General features: G+C 47.0%; 1 protein-coding gene across 1 annotated transcript; it reads left to right on the forward strand.

Moving 5' to 3' along the window:
• Positions 1 to 5,129: 5,129 nt before the first annotated feature.
• LOC133455165 (hyaluronan and proteoglycan link protein 1-like) lies at positions 5,130 to 20,474 on the forward strand. The gene is made up of 6 exons (XM_061734069.1): positions 5,130 to 5,206; positions 12,238 to 12,375; positions 17,600 to 17,763; positions 17,870 to 18,068; positions 18,414 to 18,716; positions 19,149 to 20,474. Exons 2-6 carry the CDS (start codon positions 12,276 to 12,278, stop codon positions 19,436 to 19,438), a joined length of 1,056 nt encoding a protein of 351 aa, XP_061590053.1. The 5' UTR covers positions 5,130 to 5,206; positions 12,238 to 12,275; the 3' UTR covers positions 19,439 to 20,474.
• The last annotated feature ends 4,468 nt before the right edge of the window (positions 20,475 to 24,942 follow it).

Consider the following 24,942-nt stretch of genomic DNA (forward strand, 5'->3'; position numbering starts at 1 on the left):
TACACAATATTCTAATTTTCGGAGACAGTCCTGTACATGGCATAGAAGAATAAAGGTGACTGGGCTTCATTGGCTTCATTGGCTCCCCCTCATCTGCTCTGTTACATTTCTGCTCATCAAGTTAACGGCCAGACTCTGACTCTGGACTTGTTACAGCTGTCAGGCTGGTCACTGACCTTTTCCACTTTTTATGACCTTAACCTTCCTGGAACCTGGCCGACCGTAACAAAGCGGTTGATGGTTTCAGAGCGGCGGTAGAAACGACGATGGCTCTGTGGCTGTTGAATCCTGAATCTGAAAAAACACACACATCCAGATATCTACGTCTTTCTTTCATTTACAGACGTGTACCTTGATATTCATGCGTGTAATACTGGGAGACTGGGATAACGTGTTGTTGATTTTGCTGCTCAGGGAGGAGTTTGTAATTCAAACTTTGAATTAGAGCAGGATCGATTTGTTGTGTATCAGATCCAACCTTTGACACTTTAGGGAGGAAAGACTTACAGAATTTCTGTTTCTGTCCACAGGTTCTTACTGTTTGACAGGAAAATGACCTGCGGGTCCTCCAACAACCACTAGGGTCTGGGTCCAGACCTGTGATTCCTCCACCGACTACTAGGGTCCGGATACAGACCTGCAGTTCCTCTACTAACCACTAGGGTCCGGATCCGGACCTGCAGGTTAAAATGTTCAAATTTACAGCAGAAATAAAAAAATGTGTGATCTAGTACAAAAGAACAGCTTTGGTATCCATGAAAACTGTATGGGGAATTTTTACGTTGCTCATCGGGTAAAATTATATAAAGTAATACATTTATATGTATGTGGGTGTGGTCATCTGATGGCTGACGGCTGTCAAATTTTTCTTGATTTTTTGTGTTTTGTTGGGTGTCTTGACATCAATTACACCCAAAAAACAACGAACTTTTAACATTCAGTGTATTGTGTGCTTTCTGGGATTTTCCGCATGACTGTGCAAAAACGGCGCACCTGGTTTGGTGGCGGGCCGTGACGTCAGGGCCCGCTAAATCACCGCCCCCTCCACCCAGCTCCCTGCCTCCTCTCCTCTCCAGCGCACCATAAAGGCTGATTTATGCTTCCGCGTTACACCGACGCAGAGCCTACGCCGTAGGGTTACGCGGCGACACGCACCGTACGCTGAACCCTACGGCGTAGGCTCTGCGTCGATTTAACGCGGAACCATAAATCAGGCTTAACACGGAGCTGTTTAGAGCCTCTTTTGTTCTAATCACCGGAGGAAAACTGCTAAGAAGACCCGCGGCCACTGACTGGACTTAAGATAAGGGGACACTGCTGCTTGCATGCCTTTATTTTTATGATTGTTTGCTGTGGACTGTCTGCTTCGCCCTGCTGCTTTTCCGTGCATGCTTCGCCTGTCGCTCCCGGCTTAACTCTCCGACGCCGCTGTGAGCGTACTGCTCGCGGGGAGCTGCGGTCCCGGTCCTCTGGTCCCGGTTGGACTTCATCCCCGGGCTGTAGTCGCCCTGTCTGGGCTGTGTGTGTCGGTGTTTGTGGTTCGGTGTGCGCGCGTGTGTTTGGAGACGCTGGCAGAAGTTTGTAGCAGTTGGTTGGAGGAGGAGCGGGGCAATGATTGACAGGAAAGGGGGAAAAGGAAGCGTTTTTCACGGCGCAAAAAAACACTGTCATAAAAAGCCAGGAATGGAGTACTAGAGTGAAGTTTTTCTTGTTACACTCTTTTAGACACATTTGAGGGATGTTGGCCAAGACTTTTAATAGTGTTAAAAGCATGTTAAAAATGATGTCACAATACCTTTAAAAAAAACTACAAAAAAACAAACCCAACAGAACAATAAGTTGTGTTAATTTGACGGACAGACCGTGTGGGTCTGGAAGTATCTGAGTGAGTACGAAGGTTAGCTGAGAGAGCTTGTGCTAACCGCTAACGGGGAACTCGCTCACCAACTCCTCCAGATGCAGAACCTGAATGGAACAGAACTTCAGTGGAGACAGATGTTTCAGAGGACCAGAACTGGTTCGTGCTCCAGGTCCTGGTGTCCATCGATAGCACCTGTCATGGTATCCTCTGTTCAGTAAGCTAGCTTCCTCAGGTTACGTAGCAGATGGACACGCGTCCATCACCAGGACTGAAGGAGCTCAACTCTGCCATCACACGGTGCCCTTAGGCAGAATGTGGCCCAGGGCCCCCAGGAACCTGGAGCCAGCCCTGTAACTCCCGGGACTACGAGTAAACACAACGCCCCGAGACACCCGGGAGGACTTCACCACAGTTTTCTTTCTGAAGGTCTTGTTTACGCCAGGCTGCTCCTCTCTGAGAGAATGTGGTCTAGTGAGAAATGTCATCATTGTGTATTTGGCGTAATTAACGCCGGCTGCTGCGACAAATCACTTACACAATTCTGACGGAGCCTCTGGAGCAACACTTAACGAACTTCATCCATCACATCTGTCACGCAACATTGTGGCTCGGATGCTTCTTTGAACGAGCTGGAGCGAAGAGGGTCCGGGGGACGTTTGTGAGGGTTTCAGATGTCTCCGGCCACTCAGTGTTTAATGGTCTGTTTCTGTAAGAAGGTCTTGTTCCCCCGAAGCAGCAGATGTTCTGCTTTAAACACAGAAAAATAAAAAGGGTGCTCGGACAGCGGTAATCCAGGCTGTAAATAATAGGCTGGAGAAGCTTTTAACCTGAGATAAACAGATGGAGACAGAAGGAAGGATGGAGCCAGTACCAGGAAGAGTCCCTGATTGTGGGACGAGGTCGCGAGGAGGCGTCCCTGCAGCATGTGGCTTGTCTGTAAGACACCCAGCAACTGTCTTCCTTTAAATGAAACACAGACGGAAACAGCAGGGCCACATCCCGTTTAGCCGAGTCCTGGGGCGACAGTTGATGTGGGATCCTTCTGACGGCAGGAACCAGGACCAAATAGAACAAAAGCCGCCCATGGCCAGTCCCAAGTCCACTTCACCTGGACCTGGACCGGCCAAGGTCCAGTTCACTGCTGCCCACTGCTTCCCTACGGTTCGACGGATTCAGGCAGGTGCTGCCAATCATGCCATCAATTAATTGATCATCGTCATTGATCGTCATCAGCAGCTGCAGACCTCTGGAAAAACATTCAGGTGTGGGTTAACACAATGCCAAGAGGAACGAACATCAGTAATCGTCTTAGAGAAGCAACTGTCATTTCGCAGTGCGGGAGGATTGTTTGTGAGTGGGAAACATCAAAGACATAAAAGACTTCCCAAGAGAAGACGTCCTGGCACCACAAGATCAGATGAGACCAACATGGACATGTTTGGTCTTCATGTCCAAAACCATGTTTGGAGGAAACCAGCAGAACCACCTCGGACCTGCTGTCAAGTACAGTGGTGGAGGGATGATGGTCTGGACCTGGACACCTGTCACTCCCTGAGTGAACCATGAACTCCTCTGTAGACCAGAGACTTCTAGAGACACACTGGGTCACGTGACAGGAAACATTCCCAAAAACAGCAGCAATTTCACTTCAGAATGATGAAGCTCCAAGAAAAGGAAAATAATTAACCTCCGTGGAAACTTTCCTTGTAACTGCATCTGTAAAGAGGCTCATGGGTCCCCTTCGCTCGTGTCCGACAGAAGTCTCTGAACCGAAACGCGAAGGCTAACGCATCACTTTCATGCTGTACGTCGCAGCAGTGACAGTGTACCAGTATGTAGTACACTGCAGTACTACGCTGTATGAGTAGTACATACTGTGCTATATCTAACACTCGCAACACTTGCATAGAACATCATGCTTACATGTCTTACCTGTCAGAAGCTCCTCCCAGGAGTTTCCATCTGCTCTGGTCAGATTGGTCAGCTCAGTGGTTTCAGGCTCCACCCACCAGGTACACATTCTGGTAGTTTGTGCCGCCTTGTTCTGGGTGAAAACATCAGTGCGGCGTATATCGTTGTACGACACAAAGCTTACTGTGGAAATGGAGCAACGCTGCCACCCGGTGGGTGGAGGTGTCTTCCCGTCAAAGATGTTTCAACAGTTTGTTTTGGTTTTCTGTCCTCCGTTATTTTTATACTAATTATGGCATTTATATTGTTTGCTCCTTCGTTTTGCTCCTTCGTTAGTTCCTTCAAGGTTCAAATGCTAAAAAAGCGCCACAGCAGACGTTTCTTTCTACAGCTGTATTTCTTCCTGCAGCTACCAGGAGACACTGCAATCTCAGCGGCAATAAATACTGTGAAAAACTGAAATTTTGACTAATTGTTGGAGTTTTTTTTTTCTCTCAATATTCTTATCCCGATTTTCCCATCTACCAACCCAGGGAGGGTCCCGCACTGGGTTCAGGTCTCCTCCTTATCCAGGGTGGGGCTTCTCTGGCCGGACGTAGCGCGTGGAAGGACCACGTTATTCCGGCCAGATCCTCCCACCCCATCTGCTGCCCAGGCTGGCCAGAGGGGGCATGCATGGACTGCTGCATGTTTTTGTGAGGGTAGCTCACATTAGCTACCCAAGGGAACATGGGGAGAACATGCAAACTCCACACAGAAAGGCCCTTTCGCCAACCCTGCTGAAGTCATGGGGGAACTTAACACGCATTCAGCGCATTCAGCGCATTCAGCGCCCACAGCGTCCCCGGCGGAAATTGAACCCAGGACCTTCCTGCTGTGAGACGGCTGCACTACTTGCTGCACCACCGTGCCCCCATTGTTGGAGTTTTAAAGGATTTTTTTTAAATCAAAATTTCTTGAGTTTTTGTGTTTTGTAAATCTGCACATTTAAATTAAGAAAAATAGATACGTTTTGGAAATTGGGACATTTGCAGGTCTATAATGTTAAACCTTCCGAGTCTTTTTTAAGCTTTATTGTCCAAAGACTTCTACATTCATCACATTTTATCAACACATTCATTTATTGATCCAGCTCAAGTGGAGTTTGAACTTCTACTCCACACATTCCGCCAGTTTTCTTAACGTTGGAGACGGGAGTGTCACGTGACCCATCAACCTGGAGCCACGGCAGTGACGTCACTGTCGTGGATGTGGCTTTCCTCCTTGCAGCCTCCTCTCACGCGCCTGGGGGCGTCCCCGTCGCATCCTGCGGGAGGAGCTTGAATTGGAGCTGACGGGGACGCGCGCCGCCTCCTCATCCACCTTGAGGCGCGCAGCCGCGGCAGCTTCAGTTCTTGGCTGGTTCTGGAGAGTTTGGACTTCCATCTACAGCAGGTGAGCGGCTTCATTTCCGACGCTTATTGACCGTCCTCGTGTTTTTATTGACAGACTCGTGCGTGTCATCCTGGTGACATTCATCAAGCTTTTCCAGTGTTTTTTTCTGGAATCCGATGATGGATTTTATTGGTAATTATCAGAAAATACTTGAGAATTATAAACAATCCGCTTCAGGTGCTTCTTAAAAAAGAAAATACATTTTAAGGAGCCTAAAATGCCAGAGGGGCTCAGTTTAGTTTTGTAACTGTAATTTCTGGATTAAACACCTCATTCATTCGTATTTTCTTTTTTTTTTGTGTGTGACGCTAAACAATCTTTGTTTTCCTTAATCTATTATTTATACATCAATAACGACTAACATTATAACAACCATAAAGACTTTCTTCCACTAAAATGTGCATGAATATAAAAAGAAATACTTTACATGAAATAATGACCAAAAAGAGTTGTTATGAACCAATGTATTTGAATGTAAGCTGCCAGTTACTGAGGCTGGTGGAGTCTGAACTTTCATGGGTCTGAAACTGAAGCAGAAGAAAGGCTGCAGTTGTTCAGGTTGTTATCAGCATATCTCCTGCAGACCCCCTCTGGTGGGGGGTGGGGGTTCAGCTGCATCGTCTGAGCCTGTCTGGAGCCTGTGTCCTTGTCCATCTGTGGATGTTCTGTTATCACCGAAGGAACATCTCTGTGACGGCAGGAACCCCTGCAGGAAGCACCAGAGAAGTAAAGAGCATTGTTTCATGTGTGGGGGTTGTACTTTCTCCAGGAAACTTTGGGGTGATGTTAAAAAAGTTCATCAAGACTGATGACGCTCACGATGACCCCACCGGGGAAACCTCCAGCTCTACTGCGGTTCCTCAACTGGCCACAAGGGTCCAGACCCGGACCTGCAGTTCTCCAGAACTGGACCTGCAGTTCATCCGTTGACCACGAGGGTTCGGATCCAGACCTGCGGTTCCTCCGCTGACCAAGTGGGTCCGGACCTGCGGTTCACAACTTCACTTGTTTCCATAAGTGTAAGGCGGGTCTTGATTCTGATTGGATGACACCTGAAGTTAGGGTTAGGGTTTTTTTGATTCGTCTGTTGAGACCCGGTGGAGGAACTCTTTGCTCTTAATTCATATCCTGAACCTGTTTCCTTTATTTATGAAAACACATCTCATCATGGTCGAGCTGAACTCATCTTGAATTAAACCCATTCTTTTAGAGCAGGACCCCCGAGTCGGACCTGGTCAGGAGCAGATGAGCTGCTTGTTGTCCCTGGGGCGTTCATGTCCCCCACACTGCTCCAGGGACGGGGCTGGCGGCACTTGCCGCTGCAGAGGACGGCATGTCGGAGACTCGTCATAGCTGTGGTCGACCGCCACGCAGAAACAGGCGGAGGGATTTAGGGGCGTGGACGACTCTGAGCCCAACAAGCCGACTCTGTTTGCTGGCGTAGACTCGCCGGCTCCACCCTGACCCCCACCCATCACCCCGGAGGCCTGCAGTGGCAATAGTAACCCCCCCACACCCCCACCCCACCAATGAAAAGGGGGTGTTATTTTCTGCAGAGGCAGAGTGAGGTCAGGAAACACCTCTGAAATGGACTGCTGGCTCCTCATTTGCTCCATGAATGAAACTTTCTGTGGAGTTGACGAATGTTCGCTGCTGACAGGAAAAAGGACCGAAATAGTCTGACTGCTGACTCGCATTCGGTTTGTGAGGTCCCTTCAGACGGGCTGGGGTGGACGTTCACAGCTCCACAGATGTGTCGCTTGTGTTCTTTACCAAGTAAAAACAGGAACCAATTTCGAAAACATCAGAGATCGAGCCCACAGGCCCGTACACGCTCCGTATGATGCCACTCACAGGTCTCAGAAGAGTACTGCACAAAGACATGTCGTAAATGGGCGGGACAAACAGGCCTGGAAACCAGCTGGGACACGCCCACCTTGTGTCAACCAGTGCTAACTAGCAGGATAAGACCCGCTGTAGTTGGGCAGTAAACTGTGTCAGGACCCCCCCCCACCCCACTGTCACAGTGGTCTCTTGGTAAAACAAGACATGAGTGACAGCTACCGTGTTGACCTCCGAGCTGTGAACAAGCCGCCATTAGTTCAGCTGGCTGCCAATCAAAAGTCCACACCGCTTATTATACATTAACGTATATGTGAACTGTAAATCTGGTTCTGGACCCTGGTGGTTGGTGGAGCAACCACAGGTCTATCCGACGTAGCCTCTCGGCGCAGACTGGTGGTAGACCAGGTCAACAGTCCAGAAATGCCAACATTGGTGGATGAACCCGATTTCTCGTTTCAGACGTTTCGTTTCGTAAAAGTGTTTGACTGTTGAGCACTTGCAGTAACATTTAAAAGAACAGCTGGGTGAAAATGAGTGTTTGCACCTGAACGCTGCGTCTGAGGTCATCAAACCTGCTGGCACTGCCTACTTCTCTCCACACTGAGACCTCTTTGTCGTGTAAGTGTGACAGTTTATAAAAATTGCTGTGGACCTCTTTCAACCCACCCCTCCAACCTTCGAGGAAAATGAATCTGTTGTGCAGGAAGCCAGTGGAAGGGTTTATAAATACCCCTGCTTATGCTTGTGGTGGGACCCCACCCAGTGCCGGGACCCCATCCAGCCCAGGGACCCCACCCAGCCCCGGGACCCCATCCCTGCTACAGAGATGCTGAAAGGAGCGCAGCCAGCTGTGGAAAAGTCCTGTCAGGAGACAAAACACTTATTAGTGCTTTTTAAATAGCTTTTAGTTCCACTTCTTTAAACCCCCAAAATGCTGTTTTGACGCCTCATTTTTCTGACGTCCCAACGCTCAGTTAGATCTTTGTTTCATGACAGAAGACACATGTTCAAACTCAACTCACAGAGCTTCACAGTCATGTGCTAAAGTTAGTAACTCCACCTTGTGTGAGTGTGCGTGCGTGCGTGCGTGCGTGCGTGCGTGCGTGCGTGCGTGCGTGCGTGCGTGCGTGCGTGCGTGCGTGCGTGCGTGCGTGCGTGCGTGCGTGTGTGTGTACGTGTGTTTGTTCTCAAAGAAAAAAACATCCTGAAATCGTACACAATCGGCTGATGCTGGTTCGATGATACTTAAATTAGAAAAATCCCACCTGGCTCAGATAACTTGCACCAAAACTACTGAACTCAACAGTTTAGCTCAGAGACTCAGAGTCGGATGAGCCCAAGTCGCCGCACGAAGACAAACATGGTCAACTCAAGTCTCTGTTTGCCAACTTTTTAAGGGTTTTCTCTAGATTCCATTGCATCAGACATGACTGCAGAAGCTTGTGAGTGAAATCAGGCCCTGTCATGTTTGTTTGTATATTCATTCATTTTATATATAAATTATCACATTTATAGCAGATTTGGGGAATTTAACCCGAAGTGTGAAACTGCAATCATTTCTTCTACATTTAATCCCGTCAACTGAGAGGTTTCTGCTTTGATCTTTATTCATCTTGAACAAACAATAAAATACAAAAAAAAAAAAAAAAATTTAGTTTGTTTAGTTTGATTATCTGTAATCAAACTAAACTCTTCTGCGTCTTTCCTAACTTCGCAAACCATTTTACAAATACTTTCTTTTCTCTGTGTTCAAAGTACTGAATTTGTGAAAGTTCATTTACAGAGTTAATATTTTGAGCTGGATGTTTAGTTTGACCCTCCAGGGACTCTTGGCAGTGTCCCTGTCTTGAACATTTAATTTTGGAGACGAACCGGTGCAACCGGTGCTGGCATCAGCCAGGTGTCACCCAGGTGTCATCCACGTCTCATCCAGCTATCAGCCAGGCATCATCCAGGTGTCGGCCAGGTGTCACCCAGATATCAGCCAGGCGTCAGCCGTGTGTCCTCCTGGCATCAGCCAGGTGTCATACAGGTGTCAGCCAGGTGCCACCCAGGCTTAAACCAGGTGCCAGCCAGGTGTCACCCAGGTGCCATCCAGATGTAAGCCAGGTGTCACCCAAATGTCATCCATGCATCAGCCAGTCGTCAGCCAGGTGTCATCTAGGCATCATCCGGGTGTCATTCAGATGTCAGCCAGGTGTCACCCTGTTGCCATCCAGGTGTCCTCCCAGGTATCAGCCAGGTATCAGCCCGTGTTCTCCAGGTGTGATCTAGGCATCTGCTAGGTGTCACCCAGGTGCCCTCAAGACGTAAACCAGGTGCCAGCCAGGTGTCACCCAGGTGTCATCCAGGCATCAGCCAGGCAGACAGCAGGTGGACAGGATGTTATGAACCCTGCTGCTACCAGGTCAAAACGTGACGTGAATTGTCTTTTATTTCTCACTGAGTCGGAGACATTAAGGCCATTTGTTGACTGGTGCTCACAAATTAGAGAAAATGAGCCATCTTTAGATTGTGGAATACTGAAATGTATTTAAAAGTGAATTTTGCTCCTTACTGGGAGCTGGAATGAGAATATAGCGCCATCGTTGCACCATCGCTGTGTGACGACTGTTTGACGACTGTTTGACAAGTGTCCAGGTCCACACCATCATGGGTTCAACATTAGGAGAAAACATCCCCACATTTTCTTGCTTTTATTATGTTGTGTGAATTAATCTTTTTAAAGTCGTTGGGGGGTGAAAATCACTTGTTTCTTTTTTACAACCTTCTACTTCTACTTCTTTCTAGTGGTGGAAGATTAAAGGGTAAAACATCGTGAGGACGTTCAGACTGCTTTCTGTCAACGACTCTTCAGATATAAACATCTGAACACACACAACATCTAACACACGTCATCACACCGACATGATGCTGTCTGAGGACAAATAGCTGATGAGCTAACGAGCACAGCTGGCCACACACACACACACACACACACACACACACACACACACACACACACACACACACACACACACACACACACACACACACACACACACACACACACACACACACACACACACACCCTCTATACAAAACACATTACATCTGAGTCCTTGAAGGAGATAAAAACCACAGCAGGAATAGTTTCATCTTTACAACCAGACCTGAACAACCCTAACCCACGTGATTAATCAGGCTGCAAATCCTGCTGCTTTACTCACAACAAGGACTAACCTGATCCAGACCTGCAGCTCCTCTACTGACCATTAGAGTCTGTGGCGCTAATGGCTAACTATCATCATTTTAACTACTTAGTGCTGTATTAACTTCTTAGTTGTGAATAAAGAACGTCATTCATATTTTAAGGAGAATATGTTTTGTTGTGTTTGATTTTACTAACAGACTGGCTCTGGGTCAGGGTCAGTGTTGGTCTGGTAGTGGGGTGAAAGTGGTTCATACGTTGCTAACTCGTTAACTTCTAGCTCATCCAGCTCGTTAACTGCTATCTTGTTAACTGCTAGCTCTTTTAGCTCTTTAACTGCTAGCTTGTTAACCACTAGCTCATCCAGCTATTTAACTGGTAGCTTGTCCAGCTCATTAGCTGCTGGCTCGTATGCATCCTCCTCATATCGGAACTGAAAAGCTGCTCAGTTTTGTTGCTAACAGTGCTAATAAACATTTCTGCTGCAGTCAGAATCTCCTAGTCTCTCCTCCTCCCACCCTCATCTGAACGTCCTCACCTGTCTTCACCCCCTAGTAATGACTGTTTTCAGTGGTTGAATAACAACTGATGTGCGTGTGCTGCAGTTATTCTGCTGACTGCAGGAACGGGGTGGGGGTCGGTGCATCAGCAGTTTAAGGAGTGAATGAAGCATAAAGGTATGGGGGTGGAAATGATCAATCAGAGTGATCTCCCCACACACACACCACTACAGTACAGTACAGTACAGTTATGTTCATTCACGTAATGATCATGCAGGAAAACTGCAGAGCTCACTTATATGATCTGTGAAACGTTTAATTTCCAAAATTGGCAGTTAATGAATAAAGTTAGAATAAACTGGAAACCAGCTGGACTGCATCCAGGTCCTGAGCTTTTCCTCTTGCTCATGTGGAGTCCAAAATAAACAATTTAACACACATCAATGCTGACAGAACTTTATTGACACGTCCATCAACGTCAAAGTCATGTGGTCAGGTGGGGGTGTAACATGTGTGATTGACAAGCCTGGATCCACCCGTTCATTCTCTACTTCTACTTTCAAAAGACCATTTAATATAGTATTAGTGTTATTAAACTAAAATGGTGAAACGCTGTGTAGAAACCAAACATCAATGTTCTAACTTCCTGGATGAAGCAAACGTAGAAACAAGAAACGCTGGGTCTGGGGACCCACGGTTCCTCTACCGATCACCAGGGTCCGAATCTGGGCCTGCGGTTCCTCTACTGACCACCAGGTTCTGGATCCAGACCTGCAGTTTCTGTAGTGGTCTTCGTTACTGGTCTTCAAGATCTACTGTCCTGCATGTTTTAGATGTTTTCCTGCATCGTTGCTAAAACCGGTATGTTTACGACAATACTGTTCGATCATTAATATGCACTGCTGCATTTAAATAAAATCAATCAACCAATCACAACCCGGTACTGATCGTTCACCAACCGGTGCTCCTGATCGGTGCACCTGATCGTTCACCGATCGGTGCTCCTGATCGATGCTCCTTTTTCGTTTTGCATAGTGTGCACACAGATGTGGGGAAGTCTGACCTTGGAAGTGGATGCGCTCTGCTTGCTGGCATTATTGTCTGTCAGTCAGATCCAGGTCTGGATCCAGGTCCAGGTTATTTTTATCTCTGCTGGAGTGGGAGGAGGTGTTGGTGGAGGACTGCAGGCACGATCAGGACATGCTGCCTCTTCCCTCTGCTCGACTCCGGACCGCCATTTGTCTCTGGCTCTGGGGAAAGGGGAGGGGGGTCCTCTGATGGGACGTCCGGTTGCTCCCGTGTGCTGAGTCAACAATCCACCGAGGTTTCGTGTGTTTGCAGGTACATGTGCTCGAGTCCAGGTGTGATTATGTATAAGTCAGGGGGAGAGCCTGCACTGCAGACACCCCCCCCTATCAGACCACAGAGCAGCATCTCTGCTGCTGCAACTTTCCTGAGCGCTGCTGTAACCCCTCCCTGCCTCCGTGTCTCTGCAGCAATCATCACCCCCCCTTCCCCAGTGTGGTGACTGAACATGATTCCTGTGTTGATCTGCGCTCTGGTCTCACTGAGCGTTGCAGACCTGGACGTCCTGGACCCGGAACTGGTGAACTCCAGAACCATCTATGTCACAGGTGAGTGTGTGTTGGGATCTGTGCTTTTGTGGCGTATGTTCCTGCGTTTTGTTAGTGACACCCTGCTACTGTGGCGTAAAGATAACGTTGCTGCTGGGGGAGATTAGTGCATCGAGATAGCCAGGACCAACTGCTGGTGCCCCCTCCATTGATCCTGAATTCTTGTTTTTTACCATCATCCTGAACATTAAGCCAAAAGTAAAAACAATAAATCAATGAAATGGGCAATCCCAAGTACCCCCACAATTCAGCAGCTTGTAGATCCACTTTTAGAAGCACAAATGTAAGTTTCTTGTCTGACTTTGTCTTCTCTCATGGTTCTGGGGGAGTTGCTTCAAGGTTGCTTTAGTTCCCACTGCAGGATTTCAGACCGGTTCATCTGATGTTTCTCTCGAAGACTGGTCTACAGCCGAGTTCCTGGTCCTTTCAATGGCTAAATAAAAGAAAGCATTCACATTTGTACGTAAAGTCACTAAATCACAGCCAACTAACGGACTAACTGTAGCCTAGTTTCCATGACTTGTTCGCTGAAGGCAGCGCTGCGGGGGTCGCTGCTTCCTGTCATTGCTGCTTCCTGTCACCTGTTCTTGAAATAAGCAGAAATGTCGTAAATCTCCGTCTCTTGTCCTACGAGAAGTCTCTTCAAAACAAAGACAAAATCTCAGCAGTGAATAAGATGGACTAAAACATCTTTAGTCTTTGATAATTTATCGTGATTGTTGCTACAGCTGTTGAGAAACTGCCAGAAGATGAAGCAGCGGATGATCATTCATGACTATTCAGAGGTAACTTCCTGATGTAACCCAGTGATGATGGTTAAGTAGTGTTATAGTACAACTGCTTCGTATTAATGAGGCCAAAAACAGTTGGAAACTATAGACTTTGAAATGAGAACAAAGCGTTTCCACGACAATTTTGTGATAAACTGGATATCCAATTGCCAGAAAAACCTCCGGAAGCGTAAAAAGGTTTAGTCGACAGGTTTTAGGAATTAGTGCTGTTTCCTTAACAATTTTCTTTTTCGATACTTTGTGCAAATTTTATGTTTTGTGCAAATCTCGAGGTAATGAAAACGTGACATCTGACTGAAGTGAGAAAAATTAGTTAGCGGCTTCTAGCTGAGTGATCGGTCAGCCCGGACGGAACCTTGACATAACCCTGATCAAACTCTTAACGAACCCTGACCAAACACTGACCAATCCCTGACCAAACCCTGACCACACCCTGACTAAACACAGACCAAACCCTGATCAAACTCTGACTGAACCCTAAACTAACCTTGACTAAACTCTGACCAAACAATGAATAAATCTTGACCAAACTCTAACCGAACCTTGACCAAACCCTGTCCGAACACTGACCAAATCCTGACCGAATTCTGATCAAACTTTAACCAAACACTGACCAAACCCCTACCAAACTCTAACTGAACCATGACCAAACCCAGATGGGACCCTGACCAAACTTTGACCAAACCCTGACTAATCCAAAACCCTGACTAAATACTGACAAAACATTAACTAAACTCTCACAAAAATTCTGACTGAACCCTTGACTGAACCCTGACCAAATCACTGAACAAACCCTGACCAAACCCTCACTAAACACTGACGAAACATTGACAAAAACCTTGAACAAACCCTTCCCAAACCCTTGCCGAACCCTTACCAAACTCTAACTAAACCCTTACCAAACCCTGACCAAACCCTGACCGAACCTTAACCAAACCCTGACCAAACTCTTACCGAACCCTGACCAAACACTGAGCAAGCCCTGAGCAAACCCTGACCAAACTCAAACCGAGCCCTGACCAAACCAGGACCAAACCCTGACCGGACCCTGACCAAATCCAGACGGAAACTTGACCAAACCTTGACCGAACACTGTCTAAACTCTGACTAAACCAAACCCTGACCACACCCTGACTAAACCCTGACCAAATCAGAATCAGAATCAGAATCAGAAATTAGTTTAATGCCAAGTTTTTTAAACACACACAAGGAATTTGTTGTGGTGATTGGTGCAATACAAAGAGCAAATATATAATGAAAAGAGAAAATGTACAACATGAGACATGAACAACATGAAGACATGATGAACACAACAAAACTATGTACAACATGAGGTTTTAAAGTGCCGGATATGAGTCTGCGCAAAGTTGACCTAGGATGTGCGTTAATGTAAAGCATACGGTCAGGATTGGAGTCTTTACGTTAATGTAACGTAGAGTGGGGTGGGGGGACAGTCAGTGGTAGACGGTTGAGAGGGGGGTCCGGGGCCTCGTTGATGAGGACAGCTGCATTCGGGAAAAAACTGTTTTTGTGGCGTGAGGTTTTGGTCCTGATGGACCACAGCCTCCTGCCAGAGGGAAGTCCGGGGTGGGAGGGGTCTGCGGCAATCTTTCCTGCACGCTTCAGGGTCCTGGATGCGTGCAGGTCATGGAGAGATGGAAGATTGCAGCCAGTCACCTTCTTTGCAGAGCTGATGATACGCTGCAGCCTGCTCCTGTCCTTTACAGTGGCAGCAGCGTACTAGGTGGTGATGGAGGAGGTGAGGATGGACTCAATGATGGCCGTGTAGAACTGCACCATCATTTTCCTTGGCAGGTTGAACTTCTTCAGCTGCCGCAGGAAGTACATCCTCTGCTGTGCTTTTTTGGTGAGGGAGGTGATGTTCAGCTCCCACTTGAGGTCTTGGGATATGATGGTCCCCAGGAAGCGGTAGAACTCCACAGTGTCTGCTGGGGAGTCACACAGGGTGATGGGGGCCGGTGGGGCTGCGTTCCTCCTATAGTCCACAAACATCCCCACTGTCTTTAGAGTGTTGAGCTCTAGATTGTTCCGACCCCACCAGGTCACCAGCTGGTCCACCTCCCACCTGTAAGCGGACTCATCACCATCAGAGATGAGTCCAATGAGGGTGGTGTCGTCCGCAAACTTCAGGAGCTTGACAGACTGATGACTGGAGGTGCAGCTGTTGGTGTACAGAGAGAAGAGCAGAGGAGAGAGAATGCAGCCTTCAGGGGATCTGGTGCTGATGGTCATGGAGTCAGAAACATGTTTCCCCAGCTTCACCCACTGCTTCCTGTCAGACAGGAAGTCTGTGATCCACCTGCAGGTGGAGTCATGTACGTTCAGCTGGGAGAGCTTGTCCTGGAGCAGAGCTGGGATGATGGTATTGAAGGCAGAGCTGAAGTCCACAAAGGATCCTGGCATAGGTTCCCGTGGAGTCCAGGTGCTGGAGGATGAAGTGCAGGGCCATATTTACAGCATCGTCTACAGACCTGTTGGCTCTGTAGGCGAACTGCAGGGGATCCAGTAGTGGGTCGGTGATGTTCTTGAGGTGTAGCAGCACAAGGCGCTCAAAAGACTTCATGACCACAGAGGTCAGGGCGACGGGTCTGTAGTCGTTAAGTCCTGTGGTCCTTGGTTTTTTGGGGACAGGTATGATGGTGGAGGTTTTGAAGCAGGCAGGCACGTGGCATGTCTCCAGGGAGGTGTTGAAAATGTCCGTGAACACCGGAGACAGCTGATCGGCACAGTGCTTCAGGGTGGGTGGGGAGACAGAGTCCGGTCCTGCTGCTTTGCAGGGGTTTGGTCTTTTAAATATCTTGTTAACGTCCCCCTCCAGGATAGAGAGGGGTGTCGCTGTGGTGTGGGGGGGTGAGGGGAATGAGGGTGGGGCCCCTGGGGTGTGAAGTGGTAGAGAAGCTCCAGCCCCTGCTGGGGAGGGGGGGGTGCAGTTGGAGGGATGGAACTGGTGAATGTGAATGCAGTCCCGGGGGATGGTATCAGGACTGTCCCTTTGTCTTTCAAAGCGACAGTAAAACTTTCAGGTCGTTGGCTAGGTGTCGGTCGTTGATGGAGGGGGGGCTCTGGGTTTGTAGTTGGTTATCTGCAGTGGTGTAAAGTAACGAAGTACAAGTACTTCGTTATTGTACTTAAGTAAGATTTTTGAGAATTTGTACTTTTATTGATACTTTCATTTTTCTCTACTTTTACTTCGTTACATTTTCAAGGAAAAAAACTTACTTTTAATCCGCTATATTTAAAATTGGACACGTCGTTACTCGCTACAAATTAAAGTCTTACATTAAATGAAAATGTAGGCTATTGCCGTGAGAACAGCACAGCGGGGGCTGATTTATGGTCCCGCTTTACACCGGCGCAGAGCTACAATGTAGGGTACGCGGCGACGCACACCCTACGCCGTAGCCTACGGCGTAGGGTGTGCGTCGATTTAACGCGAAACCATAAGGCGGACGGGAGGGAAAGGGGGCGCGTGAATTGCCCGTGATTGCCCGGCGGCGGCTCCGTGACGAGACACCTGGGGCGGACGGGGTGTCCATGGGCACCATTCTTTGATTCCACCCCTTCTAAGGTGGTTTTGGCATTTAAGAGTTCAAAAGTCTCATCCTTTATCAGCTGGGGTTGCTTAATGTTGTCACTGCATACTACAGGCTGGGGGTGGACCTGTCAGCGGGGCCAATGGGGTACAGCAGCAGTGATGAGCAAAGGGAGAAATTAAAATGGGGTAATGGAGACAAACGCTAAAGGGGTCAGAATAATATCACCATTATTTAGAGTTGTAAGCAAATTCTTGGAATAAAGCCACTTTCGACAGCATGACAATGTTGGGAATTCATTTCTTTGCAATCCTTTTGAAAATAATTTTGTGCTTTGAATTTTGTACTTTGTACTTTTTACTTTTGTACTTAAGTACATTTTACACCATGTACTTTTGGTACTTTATTATATTTAATTTGAGGTACTTTTATACTTTTACTTAAGTAATGTTCTTAATGGGTACTTTTTACTTTTACTTAAGTAATTTTCAAGCAGAAAATTTGTACTTTTACTTAAGTACAAAATTTTTGTACTTTTTCCACCTCTGGTTATCTGTCTCAGTCCCTTCCAAACTGAGCTGGCATTGTTTTCTGAGAACTGTTGTTGAAGTTTCTCAGAGTACAGTCGTTTAGCTACTCTCACCTCCTTGCAAAACGTGTACTTTGCCTTTTTGAGCCTGTTCTTGTCACCACTCCTGAATGCTTCATCCTTCTGCAGTCGCAGCCATCTGAGCTTTGATGTGAACCAGGGTTTGTCACTGTTGTAACTAACCCTGGTACGTGATGGTACACAACTGTCCTCACAGAAGCTGATGTAAGATGTCACAGCCTCTGTGTACTCATCAGTCCTTGTCTAATAACAATGTTTCTGATTTTCAGAAAACGGTCCTCGGTTAGCTGTGGTGGCGGAGCAGCCTAAGGTGCTGGCCAGGCGAGGTGGAAACGTCACTTTACAATGCAGGATCCAGAGAGACCAGTCTCTGGCACCCAACCGCAAGATGAGAATTAAATGGACCAAACTGACCTTTGACTACCTTAAAGAGGTTTCTGTTCATTTAAATATTGATCCGTGTTTTGTTTTCCACATGAAAACACAGAAACTAGTTTAAGGAATTAAAGTAGAATTGTTCTGCATTTGTCTTTTTTTAGGTTGATGTGTTTGTGGCCATGGATTATCATAAACGGAGTTACGGCAGTTTCCACGGACGAGTTCACCTACAAGGCTCCTCTGCGATGGATGCTTCTCTGGTTATGACAGACCTCACCCTGGAGGATTATGGGAAATATAAATGTGAAGTAATTGATGGGCTGGAGGATGGGACAGCAGTGGTGACCCTCGACCTTGAAGGTGCGTTATATGAAGAAACCAATGAAAGAATGAGAATGTGGAATAAGTGCGCCGTTTCCATAACGTGTCTAAGTTGAAATTGGCTGCAGCCGATCTAAATTTAGCTTTATGAGCAGAGTTTGTTGGGGGGGGGGATGTCAGAAACAAGAGTGTTCTGTACCTCCTCTGTCAGTCGACAACAGTCTCTGACACCACTAGCACCTGATTCTCACAGCGCTAGCAGTAGGCTGACAGGAACAGCTCTGGTCGCACCTGCAGACATGCTGCCAGTCATCGACCGAAACATGACCGATTCCAAACGGCAGAGGATGGTCCCTTTTCAGCTCTCGTGCCCTCTCCGTGCAGGTGTCGTCTTCCCCTACTTCCCCCGCTTGGGTCGCTACAACTTGAACTTCTACGATGCGGAACGGGCATGCCGAGACCAAGATGCCATCGTGGCATCCTTCGAGCAGCTGTATGAGGCGTGGCGAGAAGGGATGGACTGGTGCAACGCCGGCTGGCTGAGTGATGGCACAGTCCAGTATCCCATAAACACACCCAGAGAACCCTGCGGAGGCAGGAACACGGTACCTGGCGTTCGTAACTATGGGCTAAGAGACAAGGACAAGAATCACTACGATGTGTTCTGCTTCACCTCCAACTTTAAAGGTAAAAGAAGCCAAATTACTTCCATATTTGTTTTAACCTGAAGCTCACGAGTGACAGTCGTGTCAGATATCATTCAATTCATTTTTAATTATTCAATGCATGAAATTGTTAACGGTTACAGCTGCACAGATTTGAAGGTGTTCGGATGACCACTCAATCAAAAATTCTGATCTAGCAGTTGAACAACAAAAAAACTTCACTCCACTTATGATCTCAAACTCCAGGAGAACGCTACATTTAACATTTTAACATGGAGGTCAATGGAGATGAAGCCGCTGTTGGATCCAGACCCTGGTGGTCAGTGGAGGAAATGAAAGTCTAGTTTACTGGATGTAGCGACTTGATCTTGACTGACTTGCTCAGCAGGAGGAAGTCCAGGTTGTCTTGTTTTTAAATATTTCTCTTCAGCTTCAGCTCTTTTTGTCTTCGCAGGTCGCTTCTACTACCTGATCCACCCTTCCAAGCTAACCTACGATGAGGCGGTAAGGGCATGTCAAAAAGATGGTGCTCAGATCGCCAAGGTTGGCCAGATGTTTACCGCCTGGAAGCTTCTGGGCTACGACCGCTGCGATCCTGGCTGGCTGGCTGACGGCAGCGTTCGTTACCCGGTCTCCCGGCCTCGGCGGCGCTGCAGTCCCACCGAGGCTGCCGTCAGGTTCAGTGGGTTCCCTGACAAGAAGCACCGGCTGTACGGAGTGTACTGCTACAAGGGCCAGAACTGAGCTACCAACGACGACGTACCGAACACACGCATGCACGAACACACACGCCAATGAACACGCAAGAGCAGCGAAGATGACACTGAGGAGGATCTGGAGATGTGGACAGTCAAATTCAGACTGTGATGCTTTATTTCATAGAAACCTGGAGACATTCATGATGTTGCTTTGTAATCTGGGACCTGGTGCTGTCTGGGGGTAGTTTACACATCTGTAAGTGGCCAAGTTATTTAATCTAGGCCTGGTGGGAGGGGTTAGGGTAGGTTTACTATTGCTACAGCAATACTGTCATTCCAGAACGGACATGACACGTCAGGAAAGCTGACAGCAGGGTGACTGTGGTCTTGACCGAGATCCATAACATCAACAGACAGAACAACCAGACCCCTCAACATGTCCACCCTGAACGAGGTGCTACGACTGGTACTTTGGACTTCATCCTACTGTCCAGTGTTTTATGTTTTTGTACAAATGTTTTGGACCAAACATAGACGACATCAACAAAACCAAGAAGAAGAAGGAACGGCCGCGTACTAGCGACATGCTTCCTACTGATGCACCCAACCAGCAGGTCCATGTGGGCAACAATGTGGGCTTGAAAAGGCCAAATTGCATGGGTCTCTTATGCTTTCATGGTCATTGGCCCCAAATAGAAAGGCTATGAGGGTCAACATGAGTGGTCTACGAGGGGTACACCAGGGCCAAAGTGCTGGACGGACAAATGCCACCTGAAGTTGATTCTAACGGCCGTTCATAGCCCAGATGTGGTCCAAACTGGAGTGCCCTGCTGGGTGGAATGTGGTCTTCTAGAGATGTATTTCTGTTTTTTGATATACTGTAGAAATATTTACTTTTACTTTTGTCTTTCTGTCCGTACTGTCTGAGTCTCCTCAGTTTACATGAAACATAGAAGAATGAAAAAAACTAAAGAAAAACATTTGCACTGAACAAACAGAACATAAGGCGTTGCAGGAGGGAGGTTTGTTCTTTGCAGCAGTCCAAAATGCCCGGCTTGAATAAAACCAGTGATGTGCTCGAGTATTGCTTCTCTGTAAATTCACTCTGACATTAAAGTTGCTGTTTGAGGCTCCACCCTCGTCTTGGTTGAACTCGAGGAGATGCCGCCACTACGCCTGAAGTAAACTGGCATTTCTGATTCTGAGGTTTTCTAAAGTCTGATGACAGAAGCTTGGCCAGAACTTCCTGTTTTCTTCCTGGGTACCAAGAACCAGTCCAGTTCCAACGGCAGAAGTCGCACAGATGGGAAATCAAAACTGAAACACAAAGACATGAGATTTCAAAATAAAAGAGGAACCTAAATACCAAAACTGAAAACACCCAAAACCGTGACATTAGGAGTTGGACAAGACCCAGAAGAACAATTTGAAGTTTGATCACAGGATTACAACATTGTCAAAGTCTAAAGAAATCACCAAAGTAATAACAACCTGAAACTGTCGTTAGTTAAAGTTACGTTACATTAACAGTGATTTTTACAAGCTAATGCCACATTAGCGATTAAAGCAGTGTTAACTGATGTTTTCTTAGACAATGACTTGAATTAATGAATAAAATCACATTTATTCTTATTTTGGTGAAAATCCACTCAAATGGTTTACTTACTTTGAATGCTACCTGTGCGGCAAGCACAAACCAGGTGTTAAAATACTAGGTACCTAAGCATATGATGTCAGCATTACTTCACCATCTTCCTGACGCAGACTGAAGAACTAGACACGCACCCTGGGATGTCACCCATACTGCAGATATATGGAACCTTGGGTCAATCACAGTTGGATATTCCAGTTTGATGTAGCGTATGCTAACCTCTGATGTTGGTTGTTGCTGGTATTAAATGCTCTGGACTGAAACTGAGTGTCTAAGTTACCAAGAATAAGACTTTAGAGATGATTCAGATATCAGTAGATTTATTTAAACAGTTGCATACAAAAGGGTCAAAACATACATCAGGCGTCTCGATGCAGAATGACAATGAAAAAATGGAAGAATAATTCTTTTAAGACATAAATTATGATGCATTCTTAAGATTCTGGTAGAAAAATCATTGTTAATGTCGATGTTAATCTTTTTGGGACAGAGTACCAGTCTGTACTCTTACTTGGCCATGTCTTTTAATCAAGTGGCCGACACAAAATTTTCCATAGGTGAAATGTACCTATAAAGATACAGTACCGTTTACCAGGCCACTAGAAAAGCCAAACATAAGACCCCAGAAATCACAGAAGTCTGTAAAAGACTTACTAGTGACAAACTACACTCTCTATGGGTAGAACCTTCGTTTAAGGGAAAAAAAAAACAGAATCCACTACAAAAATAACGGAACAATTTTAAAAATACATCAGAGTTCATCTTCTGAGCTGTGCTCAGAACAGATCGGATCTGCCTGCCAGTTTCTATCCGAAAGGGAAGTTGCTGGGGCAGTTGCTGGCCATCATATAGAAAGCATTAACTGCTCTCATAATCATGCAACGTACACATGGAATCACACAGCAGAACAAAATGCAAATCATACAGATTACAGTAAAAAAAGGGAAAGCACAGTTTCAGCATCGAAGAATACCAGGAGCCTGACATCAACCACTGCCACGCATCAAACCCCCAGGCTTCTGAAGAGTCACAGTTTTTTGGGGCCTGGTGGAGACTGTTATGGTGGGACACTACATGGATTATGTTATCAGTAACATGTGGCACGTATTCTAGGCTATTCAATTCTGTAAGGCAACATTATGCAGGGCCTTCTGTTCAACTGAGACAACTTGGAAACCCTCAAAGGTCAGCACTGTGACGTTTTCAAGATCCAGAGCTACATTATCCAGATGATGAGCCAAGTTAACCGTACCCCACCAAGGAACGAGACCCCCAAGGAAATACAATTGAATACGATGAAAGGTCACGCTTAGAAACTCTAGCGCTGAAATAAAAATGCGCATAGTTAGTGTGATGGTACGACAACTTATAAATGCCCACATGTGGGAGGAGTTTTGCTAGATAACACGTGTCACACCAATTTGGAGGCAAAGCCTGGTAAGCATGGTTGCCACAAACCCACATACAGTATAACGTTGTAAACAACCATATCCATCTGAAGAGTTAAACAGAACCTGCGGATTATCAGTAACCCCCCCCCCCCCCCCCCCCATTCTTCACTGGGGTCAACAACTCAGAGATATTCATGTTAACGGTACCATAACCACGAAAGCAGCCCTGAAAACACCTCTGTGTTTTTATAATACACAGTGACATTTAAAGCTCTAACAACATAACCAGAATAATTAGGAATTAACATACTACACGCCCGGAGTGAACATCAGCCACCCTTCTAACCGCCAGTGTCTTTTACGTTCGGACTCCCTACGGTACATTCTTTCTGATCAAATCTGATGTCATCGGCTCGTGGTTGTCAAAGGCTTCTAAACGACGGTTCCCATCCAGAGGGCTGATGGACAACCTGCAAAGAGGTTGCTTCCATGTAGGGGCATCACAGGGTCTCTCCCTGGACCAGTCGTGAGCTCATGGTCCAAACCAGCTGGCACAGACCCAAGTTGAGGTCATTCTTCAGAGTTTTGGTCCAGCATTAGCTTGTCTTGGCTCCATGGTTGACAACTGTAGCGCTGAGCAACAAAAATGCTCCTATTTGTGTTATTCTCAGTTATTGTAAGTGATTTAAAAGCGGTTTAAAAGCTTCCTGGTTCTTGTTTTACTTTGACTGTGACTCTAATTAAATCTCTGGGTCTGGTCCTGCAGCATAAGTTCTCTACTTCCTGTGTGCTCCAGTGAGCACGCCAGTAATTGCCCCCATGCTCCCCGTTGCTGTTACTGATGACCTCCCTTAACCAGACACATAGCTGCCGGCCATGTTGCCATGCCAAAAGAGACAACTGCAGGATCTTCTGTCTGTCCAGGTGGGACAGGACTTGAGGTGCGGGTTAATGCATGCGTGGGGCTGATCTATTGGCGCTTTTCCACTAGTACCTACTCAGCGCGCCCCGGCTTGGGACGGCTCGTCACTCCTCGTACCGCCTCTACCCGCTTTGTCCTCGTTTGTTTTCCACAGCCAGGTGAGAAGTGGGCGGGTTGGGGTGAAGCTGCTTTGACATACTCGATTGCGCAACCCCTTTGTGTCAGCGCAGATGAGAAATCAGCTGGAGCCGCAAGCGGCTGAGAGTAAAACAGAGCTCCTGGTGGATCTAATCGTTCCTTATCGCCCGTCTACATCCCTTTCTTAATTATCTCGTCAGCCACCAGGTTTATGAACATCTGCACCTCAGAGTTGGATCACCAAACAGATGTTTGCGCTGTATAATAAAATCGCCGCGAGTCGCTCTCGCGCTGACTCCCGCTTCCTGATTCAAACGTCTGACGGCCCCGCCCCCTGACCAATCGGTGGCCTGTAGTGTGATGACATACAGGGCCGACTCAGCACGCTCAGAACCTCGGCAGCCTCAGTACAGAAAAAGTATCTGCTTGGCACGGCTCCACCCGCTTCGGCCCGTAGTGGAAAAGCGCAAGACGGGGGCGTGGCAGGTAGAAGCGCGCTGAGTAGGTGCTAGTGGAAAAGGGCCATATGACTGGAGTCTAGGTGACCAATCAGTAGACATAATTCATGTTTGCAGAAACAAGAAAATGTTCTGGTGTGAATGATGCTTCATCAATCACGCGCATCTTAAAGTGACAGCTATATGGCCGATAACTGGACAAGTGACAGCGCAAGACAACATTTGAATCTTTGAAAGTCCACAAACATTAGTATCACAGTATGTGATACTAAGCTCAACCCTCCCAGCCAGGAACTACAGAAACCAGTTCTCTTTGTTGTTGCATATCGGCCTCCTGCTCACGTGGTTCTGTTGGGTTTATCATCTTACATGTTGCTATGCTGTTTACGCTACATATTTACAATGTAATGGACTAGCAGGACTAGCAGCAGCTAGCAGAGCCATTTTCTGTGATGTGTAGCCTACCTCCCAGCATTTTTCTGACTTTGCAACCTGAAGGCCGTCAACCCGGCCGTGACATCACTTGCAGTGGGACACAAGCACCCTGAAGCTAACGCCATGTGACCAAGTGAAAACGTGATCTGTTGGCCAACGTTTTTAACTTTTAATGATCGTTTAGTTAGTCCGTAGGCTATATGAGATCTGGATATATGACAGTTCAAGAACGTCAGCAGAAATGGGATCCTTAAAGGTAAAAAAAAAATGTTGATTCTAGATTGTTCCAGACACAATAAGAATTAAAACTGCAAGCAGCGATGAACGGGCCCTCGCACCCTTGTGCACATTCAGGCGTGCTGCAGTGGAAGCGCTTGTATGACTTGCATGTAGATGTCTTCAGGCCTGGACATTTAGAGGATGACACCAGCCACGACTCTTTATGTCAAACCGTTCAAAAGTTATTGCAGAAAATCTGAACTATCACATATCGACCAATCAGAAGAATGGGTGGGGCTAATTCATGCCAATGAAGGTCAAGTACTCAATACCGAG

This window comes from Cololabis saira, chromosome 11 (genome assembly GCF_033807715.1).
Source record: "Cololabis saira isolate AMF1-May2022 chromosome 11, fColSai1.1, whole genome shotgun sequence".
NCBI classification, from domain to species: Eukaryota; Metazoa; Chordata; class Actinopteri; order Beloniformes; family Belonidae; genus Cololabis; species Cololabis saira.